Raw genomic sequence first — 21,325 nt, forward strand, 5'->3', positions numbered from 1 at the left:
GTGCCTGGGTGCAGGAGCAGAGCTCTCTAAGCATGGCTGGGCAAGCTGTCGGTGATGCCGGCTGGATGCGAGGCCGGTACCTGGGATTTCCCACCAGCCCTGCCTGACCTACCGCGCGTGGTGGCCCTGAGCGAGGATGCTGTGCCAGGCACCCGTGTGGCCGAGGTGACTGTGTCCTGCAGCAACGCAAGTGGCAGCCCCAACGTCACCCTGCATGGCATCGAGCCCGGCCACCCTTTCAACCCCATTGCCATCAGTGCTGACCCTGTGGCCACCACAACTTTTCAAGCAGAGGTGCAGCTGGGGGATGGGGAGCAGGTCAGGAACCCCTGGGCGCCCCGCTGAGCACTGTGTCCCCGTGGCAGGTGACGCTGCGTGCTGGTGCAGAGCTCAATGCCCACCAGGTGAACCAGTACACCCTGACCCTGCGGGCTGCTTGTCCTGGTGAGGAGGAGGTGGAAGAGCGGCTCTTTGTCCGGGTGACAGTGGGGCAGGTGCTGCACTGTGACACCCCCTTCACCAGCACAGGTAGGAGCCAGGGGGTATGGGGCAGCAGGGATCATGGATGCCAGCCAGCACTGGGCTCCCACAGCCGTCCTGTGCTGCAGGGGGAGATGTGGTGCAGGTGCTGGCGGACGTGGCACCCCGGACACCCCTGTACGCGGTGCTGCCGCAGCCACTTGATGGGCTGATGGTGAGTGGCGGCTGCCCTGGGGGCCTGCAGAACCCCACAAGCAGAAGCAGCATTGGGGACATTGGAACCTCGGGCATAGAGGTGGGGGACACGTGTTCCCACCTTCCTCCCACCACCCATGTCTCTGCAGTTCAGGCTCCGAAACCACAACACACCGCTCACGCTCACCCGCCGGGGCCTGGTGCTGGCACCTGTCGGTGGCTTTGACCCCAGCAAGGTCACTCAGGTGGGCATCAGCATCCCCAGGCTGTCACAGCCACCTCTCAGCCCACCTGGGCTTAGCCCCTCGCTGGCACTGCTCGCAGCTCTCCGCATCCTGTCCTTCTTGTCAGGCTCCCGTCTCCCCTTGGTCCTGGGAGTACTCCAGCCCTGTCCTTATCCCTGGTTCCATCCCCTTCTGCATCTCAAGTTCTATCCCAGTCCTCATCCCTGTCCCTATTCCTGTCCCCATTCTAGTCTCCAGGTCATCCTCATCTCCATCTCTACCCTTCTTCCCACCCCTTTTGCTGCTCCAAGCCCCATTTTCCTCCCTGTCCCCCTCCCCTTTTTCCTGTCTCTGTCCCTGTTCCTGTTCCCATCCCGTCCCTGTTCCTGTCCTTGCCTCTATTACTGTCCACATCCCCATCCCTATCCCTGTATCCGTCCCCACACCTGTCCCCATCCCCATCCCTGGTGCCACTTGGGGCTGTCCCACATCCACCCTGGCGCTGCCCCACAGACGTTCAGGCTGGAGATCGAGGTGACAGACCACCATGGGCACAACTGCAGCGGGGTCGTGAGGGTGGAGGTGCTGCCATCGCGCCGTCCCAATGTCACCTTCCTGTGAGTGGGGCCAGGCTGGGCGGGGGGTGCTGGTGGCACCAGGCCATGCCACACTGCCCATCTTGCCTGCAGCGAGCCTCAGCGGGCTGTGACAGTGCCGGAGGGCATCGGCCCCTTGGAGGTGGTCACGCAGGTCCAAGCCAGCGGTGACAACATCCGCTACGCCATCCTCACTCCCATGGTGCCCACGCTTTTCACCATCAACAAGGGTGAGTGGGGCAGCTGCGGTCACCAGGGCCATCCTGTCCCCATCCCTGTGCCCGGTGTGAGGCTGTGCCTTCGCCCACAGTGACAGGTGAGATCCGCAGCACCCGCCGGCTGGAGGCAGCCCAAGCACGCCTCCTCATCCGGGCTTACAATGCGCTGCACCCCGCCGACCACGCCACCACCACGCTCAGTGTCACCGTGCAGGGGACGGACCAGCGGGCACCAAGCTGTGTTCCAGCCATCTTTGTGTACGGTTTGCAGGGGAAGTGGGGAGCAGGGGATGCTCTGCCACGCCCAGGATGCAGGGAACAGGAGCTGAGCCGCTGGCTCCCCACCGCAGGTCCCAGGTGCCCGAGACAGTGCACCCTGGCAGCACCCTGGTGACACTGAGATGCACCAACTCCACTGGCACCGACGGGTATCTGCACTATGCCCTCGAGGGGGCCCCTGCCTCCCACTTCCGCATGGAGGGGCCACGGCTGCAGGTGAGCAGGGCCAAAGGCAGCACCCAGAGAGCTGGCAAGCCAAGACCCGGGGAAGGCCAGCGGGACAGGAGGGACCCTCTGACATGTGTCATCATGCCGGGGCCTGGACTAGGGCTCCCTGGGGCTCTCTGCTCCTCAAGGCCTGCCCGTTTCCCCCACTTGCTGACTCTTGCTTCCCTGGCACCGCAGCTTTGTGGGACATCCCAGCTTTGTGGGACACCCTGGCTTTGCAGGGCACCCTGGCTGTGCCTGACCCCCCCACTCTGGCTCAGCAGGTCAACACCACCCTGGACTACGACTCCGAGGCCGTGGCCGCTGTGGGCTTCCAGTTCACAGCCACCATCGTGGTGACGGCAGGAGGGCAGCCCCCACGGAGCAGTGAGTGCCTGTGTCCCCAGGGGGTGCCCAGGGAGGGTGCAATGGGGGAGGTCACAGAGGAGGTGGGGAAAGGCCCTTTCTGACCCCAAAACCAGCAGATCATGGAGGAAACATTTCTCCACTGCTGCCCCAGAGATGCCCACCCCAGGGGCGGTGACACCATTCCCATGTCCTGTTGCGGGGAGAGCACGCCGAGCCCAGTGTGGGCTGCGGGATGGTACCAGCATGGCTGAGCCACTGTGTGCTACATAGCCCATGTGCCTGTGCTCGTGACGGTGACACCTGTCAATGAATTCACACCGGCATGCCCCAATGATGCGATATTCACCGTACCGGAGACAGCGGCTTTCGGCAGTGCCGTGGGGCGCGTGGCTGGCACTGACCATGACTACCCACTGGACAGCCTCGAGTACAGCCTCGAGGGAGACCCCGGCCCCATGCAGCCCTTCTCCATCGACACACACACCGGTGAGTGCCTGGCCCCATCCCCAGCCCCCACTGTACCCGGTGGCACCCATGGGTGCCCAGCAGCTCACACCACCCCACAGGTGAGATCCGTGTGGTGGGACCCCTTGACTCCCAGCAGCAGAAGAGCTACAGGCTGATGGTGCGGCTGACAGACACTCGCAATGACCTGGACCCGGTGAAGCGTCGGAGCCGCCTGTGCGATGTGACCATACACCTGCAGGTGTGTGTGCAAACCCACTGGGTGAACTATGGTGGGTGCACGCACCATGAGTGCCATACCACCTGCCGCTGCTCCTGGCAGGCTGTGATGGACCAAGCACCGGTCTGCACTCCTGAGGTGCTGGAGCTGCAGATCACAGCTGGGTCAGGTGGCCACCAGCCTGTCACCCACCTGGTGTGCCAGGGCATCCCTGATGGCACCATGCTGGCATACACCATCGCTGGAGGTGAGGAATGGCTAAGCCACAGCACAACCCAGCCCCTCACTATGGTGTGGCACTGAGCAGACCCTCTCGTCCAGGCAACGAGGATGGGCGATTTCAGCTGGAGGGGAACACCATCTTCTACCTCCCCAATGACATAGCTGAGCCCCGCACCTTTGTGCTGCTGGTGGAGGTGTGGGGTGTCTCTGGTGCTCCCCGCCGCAGCACCGTGGTGGCACTGGTGGTACATGTCATCCCTTGGAGCACCCCACTGCCACCCAGCACCACCACCCAGCGCACGGTGAGCAGAGCCTGCTGGCCAGGCAGTGCTCCCAGGTCCATCAGGCCCCCTCAGCCCTCGCGTGCCTCCTCACCCCACCACCTCCACAGAGGCTACGGAAGGAGCCACTGGTCATCACATGGATGGAGGCAGTGTGGCACCCGCCAGCATGGTTCGTAGCTGTACTGACCATTTCCAGCGCCCTGCTGCTGGCCACCCTTGGCTGCATGGCCTGGATCCTGCTGTGCAGGTGAGCCCTGGCCCCGTGGCATGACACGGCGCAGTGAGCAAGACCAGGGGCTCACAGCTGCCTTCTGCTCCTCCCACAGCAACCAAGACCCTGGAAAGCTGCTCCTGGGCAAGAGGTGGGTGTTGCACGGCCAGAGCAGTCGTATCGGCAGCGAAGCGTAGCCATGTGTGTTGGCACAGGCTCCCGGTGTCCTCGCAGGCAGCCAGGAGATGCAGCACATGGAGGGTGTTTAATGTTTGGCTGTGGTCCAGGGGTTGTGCCGGGGAGCTGTCTCTGCCCCAGAGCAAGGGTGCAGCACTGAAGGAAGCCACTGGTGCAGAGACAGTGATTTGGCCAGGGGACAGCCATGTTGGTGGCCTGGCTGGGACAGGGTGGGATGGCACAGCACTGGCACTGCTGTCCTCCGCAGGGCTGGGTCCCAGACCAGGTCTGGGGCTGCTGCAGCTCACCAGGAAGCCCCGATTTGACAGGGAAAGCTCCGTAGGCAGAGGTGAGCAGGCTGCACACCTCCTGGGAGGATGAATGAGGGGTGACACATGGCAGACGGCAGAGCCCGAGGAGGCACTGGAGCTGGCCCAGCCTGCGCCAGGTGTCTGCACGGTGAGGAGGAGGCGTACAAGCTCACGGGCAGGATAACAGCCACCTCCAGTGGCATAAGTGCCCAGGGGTGATGCATGACTGGATCCACACTCATCGGTGAGGTTGGGGACACAGCGCTTGGTGACACTGGGGCTGTAGTGACCATGCAAGGAAGAAGGCTCAGGCTCAGCCTCTGTAGGTGGCCCTGGCAGCAGGGGGGGCTCCAGGGCTGCAGCTCCCCCAGCATAGCATCCTCCAAGCACAAGAACGCTGCACGCTGGCATGTGGGGAGTCAAGAGGAGGTGGTGGCAGAGCAGTTTGCTGCTTTCAGGCATCACTGAAAGGTGGTGATGACTGAGGGAGCACAGCCCCTGCTGCGATCCCCTTCAGTGCCCAGGGGACACAGGGACTGGGTAAGGGAATGATCAGGTAGGTGGATGATGGGCTGGACAGGGCACAGCTGGCAACGCCAAGCCTGGTGGGCAACCCGCTCCATGCAGCATCCCTCGAAGTTGAGGCTGGGGGCCCGTCACTGACAGCATGCCATCCCTCTGCATCTTCTGGGATGTGGTGGAGCAAAGGGGGGGTGAGGAGGAGCAGAGCTGCCCCCACACTAGCAGTCCGGTAAGTGTGTGCCATGGCAGCGAGGGTGAGTGCCCTGCTGGGGATGTGGGAGGTAGCCCTGGGGTCCTCAGCACCCTCTCCTGTCTCTCCTCTGCACAGGAGCAGTTTGATGGCCATGCCCGGGACCCATGTGAGTGCCCTGTCCCACCGCCCCAGAAGCCTCGGGCTGCATCCCTCAGGGCAGAGGGTTCTGGAGGATGGGAGAGATGGGTGCCAGGCATCAAAGCCTGGGCAGCGCCTGCAGGGCAATGGCTGAGTGCTGCTTCCCATCTCAGGCACCGGCGGGGACTATCTCTTCAACAGCATGACTGGGGCACGGCGCTGGATCTCAGCAGCTTGACTCAGTGAGGGGCTCCCCGTGGGCCATGTTGGGCAGAGCACCGGGTGCTGGCAGACACCCTGTGTAGTCCTTGGGCCTGGGAGGAGGAGAGGATCCCTTCTCCGTGGCCAAACCCATAGACCACAGGGTGCAGCCAGCCCCTGAGATGCCCCAGCCAGTGCAAATCAATAAATGGTGACAGAAATTGCACCAGCTGCCATGATTGCTCTAGGGAGTGCCGTGGCTGAGCAGGCCTGCTGGTGGCTGTCCTGCTGTGGCAGTCATTAGCGCTGTCTCCAGCCAGGGATGAGAGTGGCATGACCCAAGACCAGAATGGCAGTTACAGCAACACTGGTCCCAGGCTGGGGTTTGCACTGTGCAAAACCTGCCAAGGGCTTTGGCAGGGTCTGCTCCAGTCATGGCAGCGTCTCCGTAGCCTCTGGACATGACCCAACCAGGGCAGTCCACCACAGAGACATGATCTGGGTCCAAAAAACTCAATTGGGTAATTTTGAGAAACTTTTGCCTCGTGTCCCACGTCCTTCTCAAGCTCTCTCTTGCTCACGCACTCCCAGGCACAAGGGGGTGGGACAAGCAGCTGCTCAGCAGAGGGGCTGGGTTTCTTAATTGGGAGGAAAAGTGAATTAGCACAGGAGCAGGTAAGCGCGACACGCAGCAGGAGCGTTAGCAGGGCCTGGTGAACAGGTGGGAGCGTTTTGAAGGAGTCAGTCAGCTGGAGAGGTGGGAAACAGGTTATTTGAATTTCAAATAAGCGCACCACGAATGTAGGATATCTCCCCAGCAGCTCCCGGGGAAACAAAGTGCTGGTGGGATAAGAAGAAAGAGACTAATTTGGGAAGTAGGTGGCTAAAAGGGAAGAATAGGAGGGCAGGAGCCAGCTGTGAAATTTCACAGTGAAGAAGGGTCACCTGTGTGACTCTGCCGGGGGGTCCCCTTGCCCTAAATCCACAGGAACTGCAACCGTTCAGGAATTAAACCTTTTATTGTGCCGGATAGCTGTGTGAACACATTCCGCTTGCTGCCCCGAGAAGCCTGCCCAGGGTGAGGAGCTGTTTGCGGCCAGGCCGCCGTGGGGGAAGCTGGCTTTAGGCCGGCCGACCCCGCAGGGTGCACCGCACCGAGAGGGCCGCGCCGCCCCGCCGGGGCCGTCACTACTCGCCCAAGGCCCCGGAGGAAGACAGATACGCCGGGCTGACCCGTGAGACCTGCCTCCGGCCTGGGGAGATCGGAGCCCGGGCCGCGCCTCACAAGGCCGCACACCCGCCGCGCACCACCCCGGCCCGGTAGGGCCCGCGGCCCGTGCCCATTGGCCGAGCGCCGCCCCGCGGGTAGCCAATAAGACGGCGTAGCTTGCGGAGAGGCGGGGTACTGTAGGACGTCACGTGTGCCTAACGTGCGCGGCCATCCGGAGTCAGACCGCGCACAGACAGGGGCGGGACGGCTCTGCGCTTGAGTGACGGCAGTTTCTACCTATCAGCGTTTCTGAAGTGCTCCCGGTGGGCGGGGCTCGGCTCTGGATTGCCGCAAGAGGCGGAGGGGCGGGATTTGGACGTCGCGGTTGCTATGACGGCAGTATCGAGGCTCTGCCCCCTTGGTCGCCGCCATCTTGTTGTTGATTCGAACGGAAGGGAGCGGGCGGCGGGGAGCGGCGGCGCTGGGGGTTCGGTGTCGCCAGCCCCCGGCTGGGCAGGCAGAGCCGGCCCTGGTAAACTACGGCGGGAGAAGGCCCGGGGCAGGCTGAGGGAGGTGGGGCTGAGCTGGGCACGCTGTCGTGAGATGAGGGAGCGAGAACCGGCTGTGCTGCCGTGAGGGGAGAACCGGGCGCGGCCCCGTGCGGGGGGCATGGGAGAGGAGAGAGCCCGGCGCGGTCAGATTGAGGGGGGAGGAGCCCGGCGCGGCCCCGCGGGGAGGCGGGGGGAGAGGACACACAGGCGCGGCCCTGTGAGGAGTCGGGGTGAGATGGGGGACTGAGCGCTGTGCCGTGGGGAGGCAGGGACGGACCCATGGTGGGGGGAAGCCTGGCGCGTCCTGGTGTTTGCGGGGGGTGTGTGTGTGGGGGGGGAGGCCCAGGCGCTTCCTCGTGCCAGGGCCGTATGGGGCACAGCTGGGATGGGTGGGTCGTTCCCCAGCGTGGGGAGAGCTCCGGGAGCTGGGCTTAGCAAGGGCAGACCCGTAGGAAGCAGGGTGCCTGGGCAGGGCTGCGGTGGCCCTGCCGGGGGCCCTGGCCGGCAAGCAGGTCTAGCGTCCCCTCCCTTTCTGCCTTTCCCTTCTACAGAAGCTGCGCGCAGGAAAGAACTCGGCAGACCACGGTGGTAACATTAAATCAACATGGTGAGGAAGCTGGTGGGTTTGGGGGCCCTTCCTGCATCCTAACGTACTGCCACCCCTGCAGAGGAGGGAGTGTGGGCAGGCTCTGGTAGTGCTGGCTGCCCCAGCAGTTACTGGAAAGGGCCTGGCAGTCCCTAGAGGCAGTGGGCTCATGGGATTGCAGACCTGGACACTAACCATCAACCTTCCCTTGGGTTTCTGAGTAGGACTTGGATTAGGAGAGGTGGTACTGACTGCTATTCAGTTTTCAGCTACTCTGAATGTAAACTGGTACCAGGCTCCGTGTCCCTCCATCTTAAAGCTCTGAATCAGCAAGGCCCCCATTTTTCTTTCCAGCAATATGCTTTGGTATGTGCTGCCTTTCTCATTTCAGCCTGTCTTGCTGTATTTCTGCTCCATCTGCTTTTCCTCCCTTTGGGTTCACCTGGCTTAATTTGGTATTCAGAGCTTCCAAAGCTGAATTCAGAGATTGGCCTTTGCTAATGAAGCACTCAACGGTGCTGAAACAGTGAGGCCTTGGGTCTGTTCTTTCTTAGTGTGCTGTTTCTATGGTTAGTAGGCCTATTTGTGTAAACTTAGTTGATAGCTTGTCTCATGATAATATGCTGTAATGTCTCGTGCAAGTCTCTTTGTATTGAACTGTCATCTGCAGCTGATATACTGATGTATGTGCATATGGTCAGATTTTCAATGGAGAAAAATACTATATTCTTGTTATAGACCACTGAACTAAGACTTTGATTTCCTTTTTGCGGGAATTCTGTCAGCAGAATGGAAGTGTTTTAGAATTAGATATATCAGTCATTAGATGTTGTGAGTGTAACCCTAAATGGGTCTATTAGGGACATTCTAATCCTATGTAACAGCTGTTGATATTGAGAAATATTTTTATGTGTCTGGGTTAGCTTAGCACTGACCTAAGGTAAGTGCTTTGTTTTGGAGCTGGAAGGGAAGTGGTACGTTGTAAAAAGATAGTGTGAACTCTGTATATAGCAAGGTAATATTGGGTTGCTGTTTTAACTTTGTAAAACTCTTGTTTTGTCAATGTTTTGAATTTGTTCAAATGCTAGGTTTTCTTCTGATAGCATTAGAGAGTTTTTCATAACCTTCCCAGCTTTTTCAGCACAACCATTTCCAGGTGCATGGATGAATGGACTATGCCATCCTGGTTAGAGCCTGTTAGGTGAATCTAAAGTGTCATTTTCATGGCATTGCCTTTGTTTCCTGTCTAATGACTTTTGGGAGAGCAGGGGAAGTGATCCTTGGCTCCTGGAGGTGGAAGTTGATGTGTACGGGGGTCGTTACCATGGGAATCTCTGATGACCATGGCGTAGAAAGAGGTAGGGCCCTTTTCTGAACAGTGTGTGTGTCTTTCCTGTGTTAGTTTCTACTCTGGGTATCTAGTAGGCACCTTGTGGCAGTTTTGTATGTTTCTTAGATAGAAAAAGAGCAAGTGAGCATGATTCACTGTTGAGATGAGAAAGGGGACAGCTTCTAGGATCTGCTTCCAGTCACCAGTGGTTTTCATTGTGCCACCTTCTGTGTGTAACTTTGCAGTCACTTTAAGCTTGTGTAAATATAGACTGCAACCAACAGGAGGTTCTTGCCTTGTCGCTGGTGCCAGCTGGGGTGCTTATGCAGGTGGGAATAAGAGTTCCCTGACTCCCTGAACTGATCAAATGGAAGACAAACTGACACTTTTTTTCTCCCCAGCTTTGTGGGTTCTTAATGATTTTGCTGGTGCAAGGGCAATGGTGGGAACATGGGGCTGGTGGTGGAATGGAGTTTTATTCTTGTTCAGGGTAACCTGTGCCCTGGCTGTGAAACAGTGCAACAATGTGTTTTTATATATTTACTTAGCTATATAAAATGTAATTTTTAAATACATCTTTACCTATATTTAACAATTAAATGGAACAGTAGTGTCCATGCTTCTTTCCAGCTTCATTTGTGAATGGTGTCATTGTGTGTTTCATTATCAGGATGACAGTACTGAGCATGTCCTTGTAAAAATATTCTAGAAAGCAAAATTAGATGTGCTTTGAGATCCCCTCTCATGGCAGATTGTGTAAGTTAACTGACTTGCAAGTTATTCTTTATTGCCTTCCACGTAGTGAGAAGTCAAGGTTAGAATAGCAAACACTCAGGTCGAAAAATGCCAGGCTGAAGTAGTAACTGCACCCTTATCAGCTAGTCAGCCTTCTGAACGAGCATTATGATTTCTTCTTAATCATGCAGTGGCATGCTATTCTCATCCCATCTGAGCTGCCCAGGTTGTTTCTTCTTCCCCACATATGGAGCTTATTTATTTTGGGTAAAATTATCAAACTCTGCCCTTGTTAAGCTTGACTAGTGTGAGCCTTGTACAAGGTTGGAGCTGTTGACCATCTGCTTACAGGATACAGTCTCTTTGGCTCGGTGGATCACCAAATGTTTGTAAAAAGGTTTGATCGCTTGCCTTTTCAGTTTTTAGTTGATTTCTCTGTGTCTAAAGGTTGTCATGGATCTGGTGAGTTCTGACTGGCACACTGGGCTATGGGGTGGCGGTCTTGTGGTTTCCATTGGAATAAGAAATGTAGGTGATAAGTTTGAAGTTGAAAATCCACAGCCTGTGCTCTAGAGGAGGTATGTTTCTTCCATCTGTGATTGAAATGCAGATACTGAAGCCATAGAAAAATCTGACAAAAGCCTTGTTTAGGCCATTACTTGGGCATTGCATTGTAACCCAGGCACTTCACTGGCTGCCATCGGATTCCCTCTGTCTGCCCATCGGCAGTTAACTTGTAACGTGTTTGAGATGTGCATCACAGTTGAGTGTTGATGCTGGGATTTATAGTCTAAGAACTTACTATCGACAGAAAACTGCAGCCTGATTTGTTTACTCTTGCATTTGACAGTGCCACACCGTCAGTCTTGGTGCTGGGCAGGGTTTAGATTTGAACTTGACTTGCAGAGTTTGTGTGTGGCAGCTCAGTAGAGCTGTGGCTCTGCTCTTGCTTGTTTATATAATGTGACTTGCCTAGGAACAACTGCTTTTATTTCTGACTTTTCAGTCTTTGAGAAGGAATGTATCGGAAACAAGCCTAGTAAATACAAGGCGTCCCTAGTGAGCTCTGAAATGGGTGAGTTGGAGGAAAGGAGTGAATGAAAAGAAGAAAATGCAACAGAAACCTCTGAAGAATCATGTCAAGTATTTGTATTACTTGCTGTAAATGGAAGGAACCCTTCAGATACATGGAGGAGCAGCTAGCAGTCTCCCTCTTATATTTCTGGTGTGACAGGAATGCAGAGCATGATGCTGGCAAGTGTTTAATCTCAGGTTTGTTGCTGCTGTGGTAGGGGTGGTGGGGGAGGAAGAGGAAGTGTTTGTGCATGGCTGCTTAGTTTCTGTTTTGCAGGCATCGCCTGTGCGCAGTGCCTGTGCTGTTCTAATGTGGCAGCAGCTGTTATTTTTGGCTTTTCCAGTGTGCTGCTCGAGTAGATGTACTTTCTAATAGATGCAGTTCTTTTAATTGGTGTGTTGGGGTGCCGGTGCTTCCTGTAGAGTTCCCTATTGGTGCAAGCTACTCTGCAGATGGTATTAAGGTGCAAGTCATTTGCCATTTATTTCTGTAGACTCATCTATATGCATTTTGAGTGGCGTTAACTGTGTATAAAAGACAAGCCACTTTAAGCTTTCTTTTATTTTGCATACCCCCGATCAGTATGTGGTCAGTTTCATTCACAACAAGTTATTTATCCCCTTCTCTAGGAGTTAAGGAGTAAGCTTTGCTATCCATGATGGTTAACATTGGTGCAGTTGTTCCTGTTCAAAAATAATGTGGGTGTAGCTGCCATAATTATATTAGTAGAAGATCTGTGTCAATTAAATCTAATAAAAGCAGTAAAAAAGGTTATGAGATGTAATGTGCCTGTCCTGGTAGGATGTTACTGCACATGGTTGAGAGCTCCAATAGATAAGCTGTCTCCAATTTAGCTTTTGTTGTTAAAAAGGTTATCTCCTCCACCAGCTGTCCTGCTTCTTTGCTAAAGGCTACCTCCCTTGTGTTGGGGCCTACAGCAGCGCTTGTTCAGCTGCCCCAGTTTAGTACACTACGTGCCAGCCTTTCCTCATGAATACCCATCAGTGTCTTGCAAAGCAGGCCAGATGAAGAACAGGCACACATCGTATTTTGCTCCACCCGCTGGTTGGTAATCTTCAACTGAGGGATGAAGGAGGCAGTTGGAGGCAGTGGTACTGTTTGGTCAAGAGTATCTGTCAGAGCCCAGAGGAATGAGTGAGAGCATTTGCATCCTGAAAGAAGCTCACTGTGAATTCTGGTCCCAGACTTGAGGGAAAGTGTGCTTTCAAATGTTCTGAATTGGTAAGCAAATAAATAAAAGCTAATTTAGTGCTTGCTAACTCATTTCTGTGCCACATCTTCCAGGCTGACTTGCTTCTGGTGTCCTGCTCCCTCTTGATTGTGAGAGGTTGGCTCCGTATTCCAGTGACTGCTCAACAGAGAGAGCTTGTGTGTCACCTCTAAGGTAACTTTTTCTGTTTTACCCAGAATACGTATGCAGCCACCTTAAATACCATGCAAAGAGAAATAAGCTGCTTGCTTTTTACCTCTCGCTTTGTAGTTTTACCCTTCAAGTAAGTATATGTAGATATGGTTTGTGGGAGGTACACTCTCATCTTTGGAGGATACTACAGGAATGCCCAGGTAAGTGCACTAGAACTAAGTGAAAAGCTCAGTCCTCTTTTACATCTGTTAACTTTAGTCAATTGGTGTCAGTTCTTTGTAATAAGAACTAAGCTTCCAAGATTCGGAGGCTAACTTTTATGCTCTAGCAGTTCTGGCCATTTAGGTGGCTGAATCGCAGCTGAATTGTCTTATGATGATTTTAGAACTCTGTCATTGTTTGTTTTTTATTTTTTATTTTCTCTTCAGAGGATAGAAAGATGACAGGCTGGCTTGATAGTCTTCCAGGCTGAAAGGGATTACCTTGTGCTGTTCTAAATTTAGAAAAAAGTCTAGAATAGCTGTTTTCGCCCAGTTCTTTATCAACAAAGATATGACTTGGTAGTAGTACCTGTGGTATAAGCATTTGTTTGCCAGCAGAATGACCTCGTTTCTTGAGAGACTGCATGATTAAATACTGGTTGTGTTGCACAGTTCACTCTTCTGGTGGGGCGGCCCTTGACCTGTGTGACTAGTGGTCTTTGCTAGTTTGAAGTGCAATAGGTAATGACCGAAGATGCTGAGCTCCACAGCTGCCTTCCTGGGCAGGGAAGGGAGGAGATGTGGCATGACCTTCTCTGCAAGGGACGCCCCTGTGTCTTTGTTACAGCTGACTTAAGTACTGATCTAAAGGTGAGCTATTGTATAGCTTATATATTCTGCTGTGACATTTATCTTCCAACCCCTCACCCCGTCATTCTACGCTGAGCTGCATTTACCCCATTTTTTTAAACTGCCAGAGTAGGTTTATGCAAAATATCATGTAATGTTTAATTGGTATTAGCATTGTCCACTGTTGGTATCAAAGTATTGTCAAGCATTTCAAAAAGTGAGTTTGGAAATCTTAGGAAGGCACAAGAAGATAGGACTGGCTGTTTGTTCTGTGTCCTTTGACAGCACTGTCTAAGCAGCTTAAGCACGTGTGGGGAGGCAGTCATGATCTCATTACAGCTAACTATAGGCGATAAGCAGCTTTGAGCACCAAAATCAGTGCACCAGTGAATGCAGATGTCAGTGAGTTATTTAAAGCAGGAAGGATTTGGGAGAGAATCTAGGAGGCTACATAGTCCTGTGTCTTAGTGGCTGAATCAAACCAAAGAATAACTTCAATGAAAATATTGAAGCTATTGCAGAAGATGAAGTATAACTGTACTGTCGTGTTGTTTTGAGTACTGTTGTGGATTGTAAGTAAAACTGGTCAAGTCCTGGAGCTTTGGAAGGCCCTCACAATGCTTGCTGCCTAGTGGAAGGTATAGTTCACTTTTCCAAACTGTGGTCTGTGTGTAAGCTACATGGCAAATCTCAGGAAGATATGCCTGTCAGATTCATGGAGGTGGACTCTCTCATACCACAGATGTAGGGGAAAAAAAGACCTTTTAACTTCAGTCTTCTGAGTCTGTAACCATTTGTTAAAGCAGTCTGAAGCTCAGTTTATGTTGAAACACTGCATACGCAGGTTTAGATAGTTTCTTAAACACCCCCGCACCTCCCACAACAAAACCCCTGTCAGCTTAATCTTGAATATGTGGATTTTAGTTAGATTAAATGTGACCGTATATAAAATGATTATGGATATCTTTACTTTTACAAATATTGGAATGGTTTGCTTTATTTTCTATTTGGACCAAATATTGTAATTGTTTTTTCTTATGCTGTGCAAGTGGCATTTTCTTTGGTTGAGTACAAATCTTCTTTGTGTAATTGAGGTCTTAAGTATTTCGAAGTTCTTAGTGTAAGTGTTGACCTGAATACATTTCTTAAAATTTGAAGGTAAGCTAAGTCTGAACCAATAAGTGTTATATGACATGTATTACACATCTTTTATTTTTACAAAACTGAGAGAGAACCTCTCAATTCTGAACCTCTTGGTCAGACTTAAGTACCACTGTTTTGCACCACGAGGAATCTGAATAGTTTTCACTCTTTCTTCTTCAGGTGCTATGCATGCTGGTATTTTTTTTTCCACTGTAACAGTAGTACTCAGTGTTTCTGGTTTTCCCCTTAATTATTTTTAGATTTAGTTAAGTCACATCGCAGGTATTTCTGTTCCTGTGGTCTGTTTATTAGTCATATGGCATCCTTAGGACTGACACTTCTGTATGTATTTCAGCAGTTGAGAATACAGTGAACCTATTGACAGCTTGGTTCATGTAATAACAAAAACCAGTCATCTTAAAAATAAGTTCTGATACGGAAATGCAGCTTGACTCAAATATACTTGGAAAAATAGATAACGGTGGTGTATCATTCACCAGCCAAAAGTAAACCAAGCTCTTTATTCACTGCCGTTAAAATATCTTCCTAAAACCTGGCAATTAAAGGTTACGAGTTAGATTGTGAAGTGTTTCCAGACTTTGTGGGTTTTGTACATGACAACCAGAAGAAAATTCAAAACCTCTTAAAAATTCTGATAAGGTCAGTGTCTTGTGGTAATGAGCTTGGCAGATTGACTTTTCCACGAGTGCAAAGCAGTTTCTGTTGTTTCAGGTTTGCTATCATTTGCAGTTTTCTTATGATCTTCAAAGAAGAGAACTGCATGTTATTTTCTACCCATAGTGCTTGTTTGCGTCTTTTGGTCTGAAAGGGTACGCTTCTGACACCTGTTATCGCACTGTATTGAGCTAGAGAAGAAAACTAAATAAATTTGTTTTCCCTTGCTATATGTGGCCCATGATGTATCATAACCCAGATGGCTGTGAGAATACATCTGATTTAGCAGGCTGATGTTTTGTAGAAGTTGCAACACCGTCTTCCAGTATCTTCAGAGGAGTTTAAGGCGTGAAAAATCAAGGTAGCTTTTATAGGCTTGAGACAGACCTGCTATTAAAAGTGAACTTGCCACACAGTCTGTCTTCCAAATGAATGTGTGCTGTGCTTTTTTTAGCATATGGTGCAAAAGTAATTTGTTTTGTTATATATATATATACACACACACAGGTGCTGCACTTAATAATTAGACGAAAGCCAATTTGACAATAGATCAGGTTTAACAAATTATTTTCTTTTTGATTTGGCTTTACAGCTCTGTTACTTAGCCAGCGGCCTCAGCTGTTTTAAGTGGCACTCTAGAAAGCCTGTTGGTAAGAGCTTTGAGCTCTACTTCAGCAGCTTAACATTTAGATAAGATATTGGAAATTTGTGACCTGTGGAGTGTTTACAAGAGCTTGTTTGCAACTGCTGCAGTGAATAGGAAGTTAAATATAGGCATCGTTTGTCTGATTCTTCACTTCATTTGAAAAGGAGGAGTTTCTTCTTTCAGACCTTCAGAACAGAACAGGCTGATGTGGTAGAGTATTCCAAGAAGCCTGCTGCCCAGTGTCAGTATATAAGGAGAGTAATAAGATTTGGAGTATTAAAGGTCCCTTTCCTTTTGGAAGAGCTTAAGAAATACAGGAGGGTGAATTGTGTTCAGAGACTGCTGCTTTGGCATTTAGGAGCTCCCTTCTGGGGTATTTGTTTTTACAAAGCCAAAGTTACATTGATTCCCTTGGAAGTGTGAGGTTTGCTAGAAGAAGGCACCAAAGGATGGCAGTGCTGGCTGCTCATCTGGTACAATAAGCTTGCAGACATCTTTAAATGCCGTTTTGTCTTTTGCCCTTCAAAACACATAGCATCTTGCGAAGCTTGAAGGTGTGACTAGCCGTTCAATTCATGTATCTTCCGAGAAGACAGCCTCAGGTTCAGATTGCCTTTCATTTTCACTCAAGTGACTCGGGTTGCCTCTGTTAATTCTTCGCCCTTTACCTTCCAGAGCATGCTGCAAGCCACAAAACAACCCTTGAGGCATTTTAACAGCTTTAAGATTTTCAGTGTGAGTGATTGAGAGTCTTGCAGATTATGCTGACCCCCAGAAGAGTTAACAGGATAACAAAAGGCCCAGATGAAAATCCCTTCCATGACCCTGAGTTGTGTGTCATGTATCTTTTGCCATATTGGATTTCTTTAATGTCACAAGGGATGCGAGGGTATCCTTGTATGAAATTTTCTTTAGAGTTGTAGCTAGTTTCAAGCAAAATCTGCTACCTTAGCTTTAAGGGCTATCAGATACTATATCATATATTTTACTTAAATTATGTACTGGGTTTAGTGCACTGTCTTTGTCTAAAATAGGTTTGTTATGACAGAAACTTTTAAGTTACTTCCTATTCAAAACCAAAATGTTGCACTTTATCCCTGTATCTCTATGGCATTATTTAGTTTCTTGCAGCACCTGCATTGAGTTGTTTTTTTCCCTAACATGGAGCTCTGGTTTTTCTCTTTCCTTCTCCTGTCTGTGTTGGTTGGGGTTTGGGGTTTTTTTGTCAGTTTCTTCTTTTAGTGGGTTGACAGTACAGGAGTGTACTGTATCTGAGAATGTACCTTCATTTGGTACTTTCTTATGGAAAAATCACACTGAAGAAGTGTCAAGTTGGGGAGTTACAGCTCATGTTTTCTTGCCTGTGACCCTTGAGGGTCATCTGCTTAGGAAAATTAAACTGGTATCAAGTAGGGGGCATGGATTTGCAACGTGATTATGTGGCTTTAACTCCCTGTGGTCCTGCTTATAAGGTCATTTCTGCTACAAATGCTTGGGACAGCCGCATTAATTAGCTTGTGCATCCTTGCCTAGTGCAGCTCTGCCAGTGGAATCCGTTAATGTAGATACAGTTACAGTGGTAAAACCACACTTTAAAAATAAATCTTGTTTTGCTGGGGGTGTTAATAAGGTAGACAGTGATGTGAGTGCTTTTTTGTCCTTGTGACTAACACGTGAGCTATCAGCACTTTTTCCAAGGAAAGAAGGATTAGGTAGAAAAGTAGGGCCGCAAAATGTCTCTTCCAGCTGAATTAATTTTTTCGTCAGCAGGGTGAGAATAGAAGGGGTTGCAGCAGGAGAGGAGGGCATCCTCTATCAATTGGTCTAATAAAAGATTTTACCTGTCCCTACAAACCTTGCTATATTTATTCCAGAATGGGTGTCCACTCAGCAACTCAGGGCAACCTACAGTTCCCTTTACTCATACCATAAATTAAGCTGTATCTTGAGCATTGGAATACTGTACATCTTACTGCATTGGATTTCTCTGCCTCTCTGACCTTTTTTAGATGCTTAAGAAAGCCCTAAATTTTGATTAATCTTGGTGTCTTGGAACTACGTTAGCAGAAGAAGCTACTAGATAACAGCTGCTCCTTGTGCTTTTGGCACAAGAATTTGTTTACCAGGGTGAAGTGAATCAGTTTGGATAATCTTGCTTTTATGCTCTTAAGTCTTTCTGTGGAACTGATGTGCTCCTAGATTGTCCTTTTCAGTTTCTGCCAATGGAGCAGAAAAGTTGCTAAAAAAGATGTTCTTCAGCCAAACAGCACCACATTCACTTGAAAGAGGTGCCCTAATTTAAGTCTGTGTTAACAAACTCAATTAAATTGTTGGACTAGGACACATTCTTTAAATCTTGAGAATGTAATTATCAGGTAAGACTAAGTTGAAATGGAGTGCAGGGAGATCATGGAAAAAAAAAGATCACCAAACTGCAGTCTTTTCAAAACAGTATAGAGATAATTTACTTGGCTGTCCTGCTGTTCCTTTCTGAAATGCTGTTTTGCCGATGACTGAAGTACACAAGGACTGAATGATTTGACGAAGATCATTGAAGTGTTCAGTGGAAGCACCAAAACCAGTAGCCTATTCCTAGTTATTTTCTTTCCTTTTGGATGACCTCAGATAGATTATGATTATCTAAAGAATCTCTTAACCAAATCAACTGAACACTTTGACCTGTTAATCTTCAGTAGAGAGATGTAAGAATTGCTGTGTTTCTCCTGACTTTAAATGTTTTAACAGTGTTCAGGCGAAAGCTGGGCTGTCTGGTAAAACCGCATGATGCCATTTGGGGCCTGCCAAATGTAAGTGGTGTCAGCTTCCCCATGTAGAAAAAGTCAAGTGCAGCTGAAGCAAAATGTTTGTTCAGCTTTATCTTCACAATAAGACAGAGAAAGAGAAAATTCTAATGCATGTACCCCTCCATTCACTCTCAAACTCAGTTCTGACTGCTGAAATGCCCTGGCATATTTCTGCCTGCATATGTGAGATTAAAGTCCTCTTGGGTAGTGGAATTCCAGATCGCATGAGGCTGTGAAGCTTACTGTTACTGCCTTGCTTTACATGGAGAGGTAGATGGAGCTTATGCAGATAATGTATTAAAGTCAGAGTATTAATCTTTTTGTTCAAGGCTGCTGTTTGTATCACATGCAGTTTTGGCAGGACTTGCTCAGGTCAGGGGACTACTCTGATGGTCTAGTGGTGACGAGGCAGAGGTAGAACCCGCGCCATGGCTAAGTATGTGTTTGTTTCTGGCCACAAGTGAGAAGATTGGTGTAGTGCTGATGTTGGCTGGTTTGGATCTTAAGCTCATTCTAACAGCATGAGTTGTACTGAATGGGCATTGCTACAGATTTCTTGAAGGCAGAGATCCAGTAGTCCTCAGTTCCTTTAAGAGAGCCAGTTGCTTGGAATCCCTTTATCTAACACTGTTCATCTCCATATAATTAATTCTCAGACAGCTCAGAAAAAGGGCAATGTATAGATCTGAGGAGGAGATGGATCAGAGTGGTGTCACAGCCTACAACATATCATCGGAATTGTAAAGCTGCTTTATAGTGAGCTTGAAGCAAACCAAATTAAATGCTGGTTTTGAAAGGCCTTAAGGGTGAGATTAGCTTGCTTGCAATGGTTCTTCGTGGCAAGCTTGTGTTTGGCTTTGATGCGTGACTCTCAGACTTGATAGGTTTAAATCTCGATGTTGTCCTAATTCCTAGGAAACAAAACGTTTCTGCTGCTTCCTGAGTACTGGAACCAGCTTCTGCTCCTTACCAGCTGACTTTGCAAAGGGAGGAGAGAGTACAGAACATGTAGTTGCTCACAATGTACTCTTTGGATAGAGTTCCTGAGTCTCTACTGTGGGGTCAGTCTCTCCAAAATGAGAAATACTACTTTTCGCAGATCCTAAATGGCTGCTTAGCAGTAGCCGTGCTGCATTCCTTTGGAGATTCCCTTCTGCTTGTCACAGCTGGGAGTGGGGTCTGGGGTCTTTGCTTAGCTTTCCTCCTCAGTAGTCCACATGCAAAGCAGAGACAAAGGAAAAGTGTTTGAATGTCTGCCTAAGTTTTCAGAGTATTGCAGGACTGCACTCTGGATGTGAAGAGGAAAGTGCAACTATTGGGTTTTTTTCGTGCTGTGAAATGCAAAAATGTGTGGACTGACAGTAGCACAATGTTTTCCTTGTTAGTGGTAGGAAGAGGCAGGTGGGAGTTTTGTCCTCTGGCCCTTGTGAGGTCTGTCTTTCGCCTTAAGGATCTCAACATAAATACATGGGATGGCAAGTCACTGCAAAGGGATTTTTGCTTAAGTCAGGTGTTGGTCAGCAGCTGAATAGAATGTGGTTTCTGTAACTTGGGGAGAAGATTTATGATCAGTTAATGCATATTATGCAAGTTTTCCTGTAGTTGCTATCTTTTTTTTTTTTTCTTTGTTTTGGGGAAGTAGGTAGTGGAGACACTGGGGTAAAGGACAGGGAGTCTGCATTGCACATCTGCATCATGACCTGAGAAATGAATCGGCTTAGTCATAACCTTTGAGCTGTCATGAATTGTCAGGCCATTTTCTGACAGGCATGAGTTTCTGTCAGTGGCTTTGGTGTATGGGTAAAGGAAATCCAGTTTGAGTCTGTGTCTGTTGCTGAAGGAGATGTACTTAATAATATCCATGTCTGTTAAAGGAAGTCCTGCTTGAGGGGAAAGCTCTTTCTCGTTTTCTTTTAGTTGTTTGCCCAAGTAAACAATTTTGTCAGTGGAAGTAGATACTGAAGTTTTCAAATCCACCTTGTTCCCAGAAGGGGGCAGGGGAGACTCGCAAGTTCTGGAACCTGATAAAGTGTACTTTTGTTTGCTTGTGTTACACTTCTGTGCTAGCTTTGAGATGCAGCAGGCACTGCCATTGCTTTGGCAGTGTGAGCATGGCACAGAGAGCTGCCTGCTCAATGCCAGAAGCCTGCAGCAATGACCTAGGCTGTGTTTTGTGTCCTTTGGCTCTTCTTTCTCTTGGGGAGCATTGGAACAGCTTTGAGTTTTCTCCTGATGTTCCCTCTCATCTGATACACAGAGATATTACGTATGTAAAAACCACAAGAATATAGAGTCGTCATAAAGCGTCTCCTTTTCTATACCTAGAGCAGTCTGGGTAGTTGGCATCTAACTGGGTCAAAATCTTATTTCATTATTCCATTATCTAGGTTTTTCTTCTCAATTAAAGCTGAAAAGAAGCTGCTTCATTAATCTTTCTTAGGGATTTTCAGAGGGTCCTTGGTTTGCTCTTTACAGAGCCTGTTTCCCTTTGCTACACTAATTCAGCCTGGCTGACAGTGGGAGGGAGTCTTTTTTGCCAAACGTTTTAGAAATGGGGTCATGCAGCTCTCCAGCAAGTTGGTTTTACATCCTGTGAAGAGACCTGTGGTTTCTCGGACAACCTGGAACATGGACAGAACAAACTCAGCTATGTTAGTCTGCATTTCTGTCTCTGAATTGTGGAAACAGCTACTTTCTTTCAGGACAATGCTTATTACAACATTCCTGAAAATTATGAGGTACCTTCTACCTCTAGATCAGCAGTAAAATGCTAAAAAAAGACTCTGCCGAATGAGGTGGCTGAATGAGTGATGGTTGGCACAGACCTGCTTGAGATATTCAGTG

General features: G+C 49.6%; 2 protein-coding genes across 7 annotated transcripts in view; both read left to right on the forward strand.

The window, feature by feature from the left end:
- Positions 1–54: 54 nt before the first annotated feature.
- Positions 55–4,167, forward strand: CDHR4 (cadherin related family member 4). Its single transcript, XM_086470659.1, has 15 exons — positions 55–318; positions 366–528; positions 609–694; positions 825–1,052; positions 1,413–1,516; positions 1,589–1,725; positions 1,806–1,971; positions 2,064–2,208; positions 2,484–2,586; positions 2,839–3,054; positions 3,135–3,274; positions 3,356–3,500; positions 3,575–3,777; positions 3,867–4,006; positions 4,086–4,167. The coding sequence occupies exons 1-15, from the start codon at positions 55–57 to the stop codon at positions 4,165–4,167; spliced, it is 2,322 nt and encodes a 773-aa protein (XP_086326785.1).
- Positions 4,168–7,210: 3,043 nt separating this feature from the next.
- Positions 7,211–21,325, forward strand: part of IP6K1 (inositol hexakisphosphate kinase 1) — a 39,919-nt gene continuing 25,804 nt past the window's right edge. For 5 of the 6 annotated variants that reach the window (XM_086469850.1, XM_086469855.1, XM_086469851.1 and 2 more), the window contains exons 1-3: positions 7,211–7,254; positions 7,825–7,880; positions 12,305–12,404. The gene's annotated coding sequence lies outside the window, so the exon portion shown is untranslated. The remainder of the gene's footprint in view (positions 7,255–7,824; positions 7,881–12,304; positions 12,405–21,325) is intronic. The other variant, XM_086469854.1, reaches the window with a different exon arrangement.

This window comes from Leptosomus discolor, chromosome 9 (genome assembly GCF_034619465.1).
Source record: "Leptosomus discolor isolate bLepDis1 chromosome 9, bLepDis1.hap2, whole genome shotgun sequence".
NCBI classification, from domain to species: Eukaryota; Metazoa; Chordata; class Aves; order Leptosomiformes; family Leptosomidae; genus Leptosomus; species Leptosomus discolor.

Excerpts from the sequence above, each read along its gene's own strand:
- CDHR4 (XM_086470659.1), top strand. The coding sequence starts at position 55 with ATGCCGGCTGGATGCGAGGCCGGTACCTGGGATTTCCCACCAGCCCTG. Across the intron at positions 1,972-2,063 it reads TGTGTTCCAGCCATCTTTGT|GTCCCAGGTGCCCGAGACAG; the intron begins GTACGGTTTGCA and ends TCCCCACCGCAG. Across the intron at positions 3,778-3,866 it reads GCACCACCACCCAGCGCACG|AGGCTACGGAAGGAGCCACT; the intron begins GTGAGCAGAGCC and ends CCACCTCCACAG.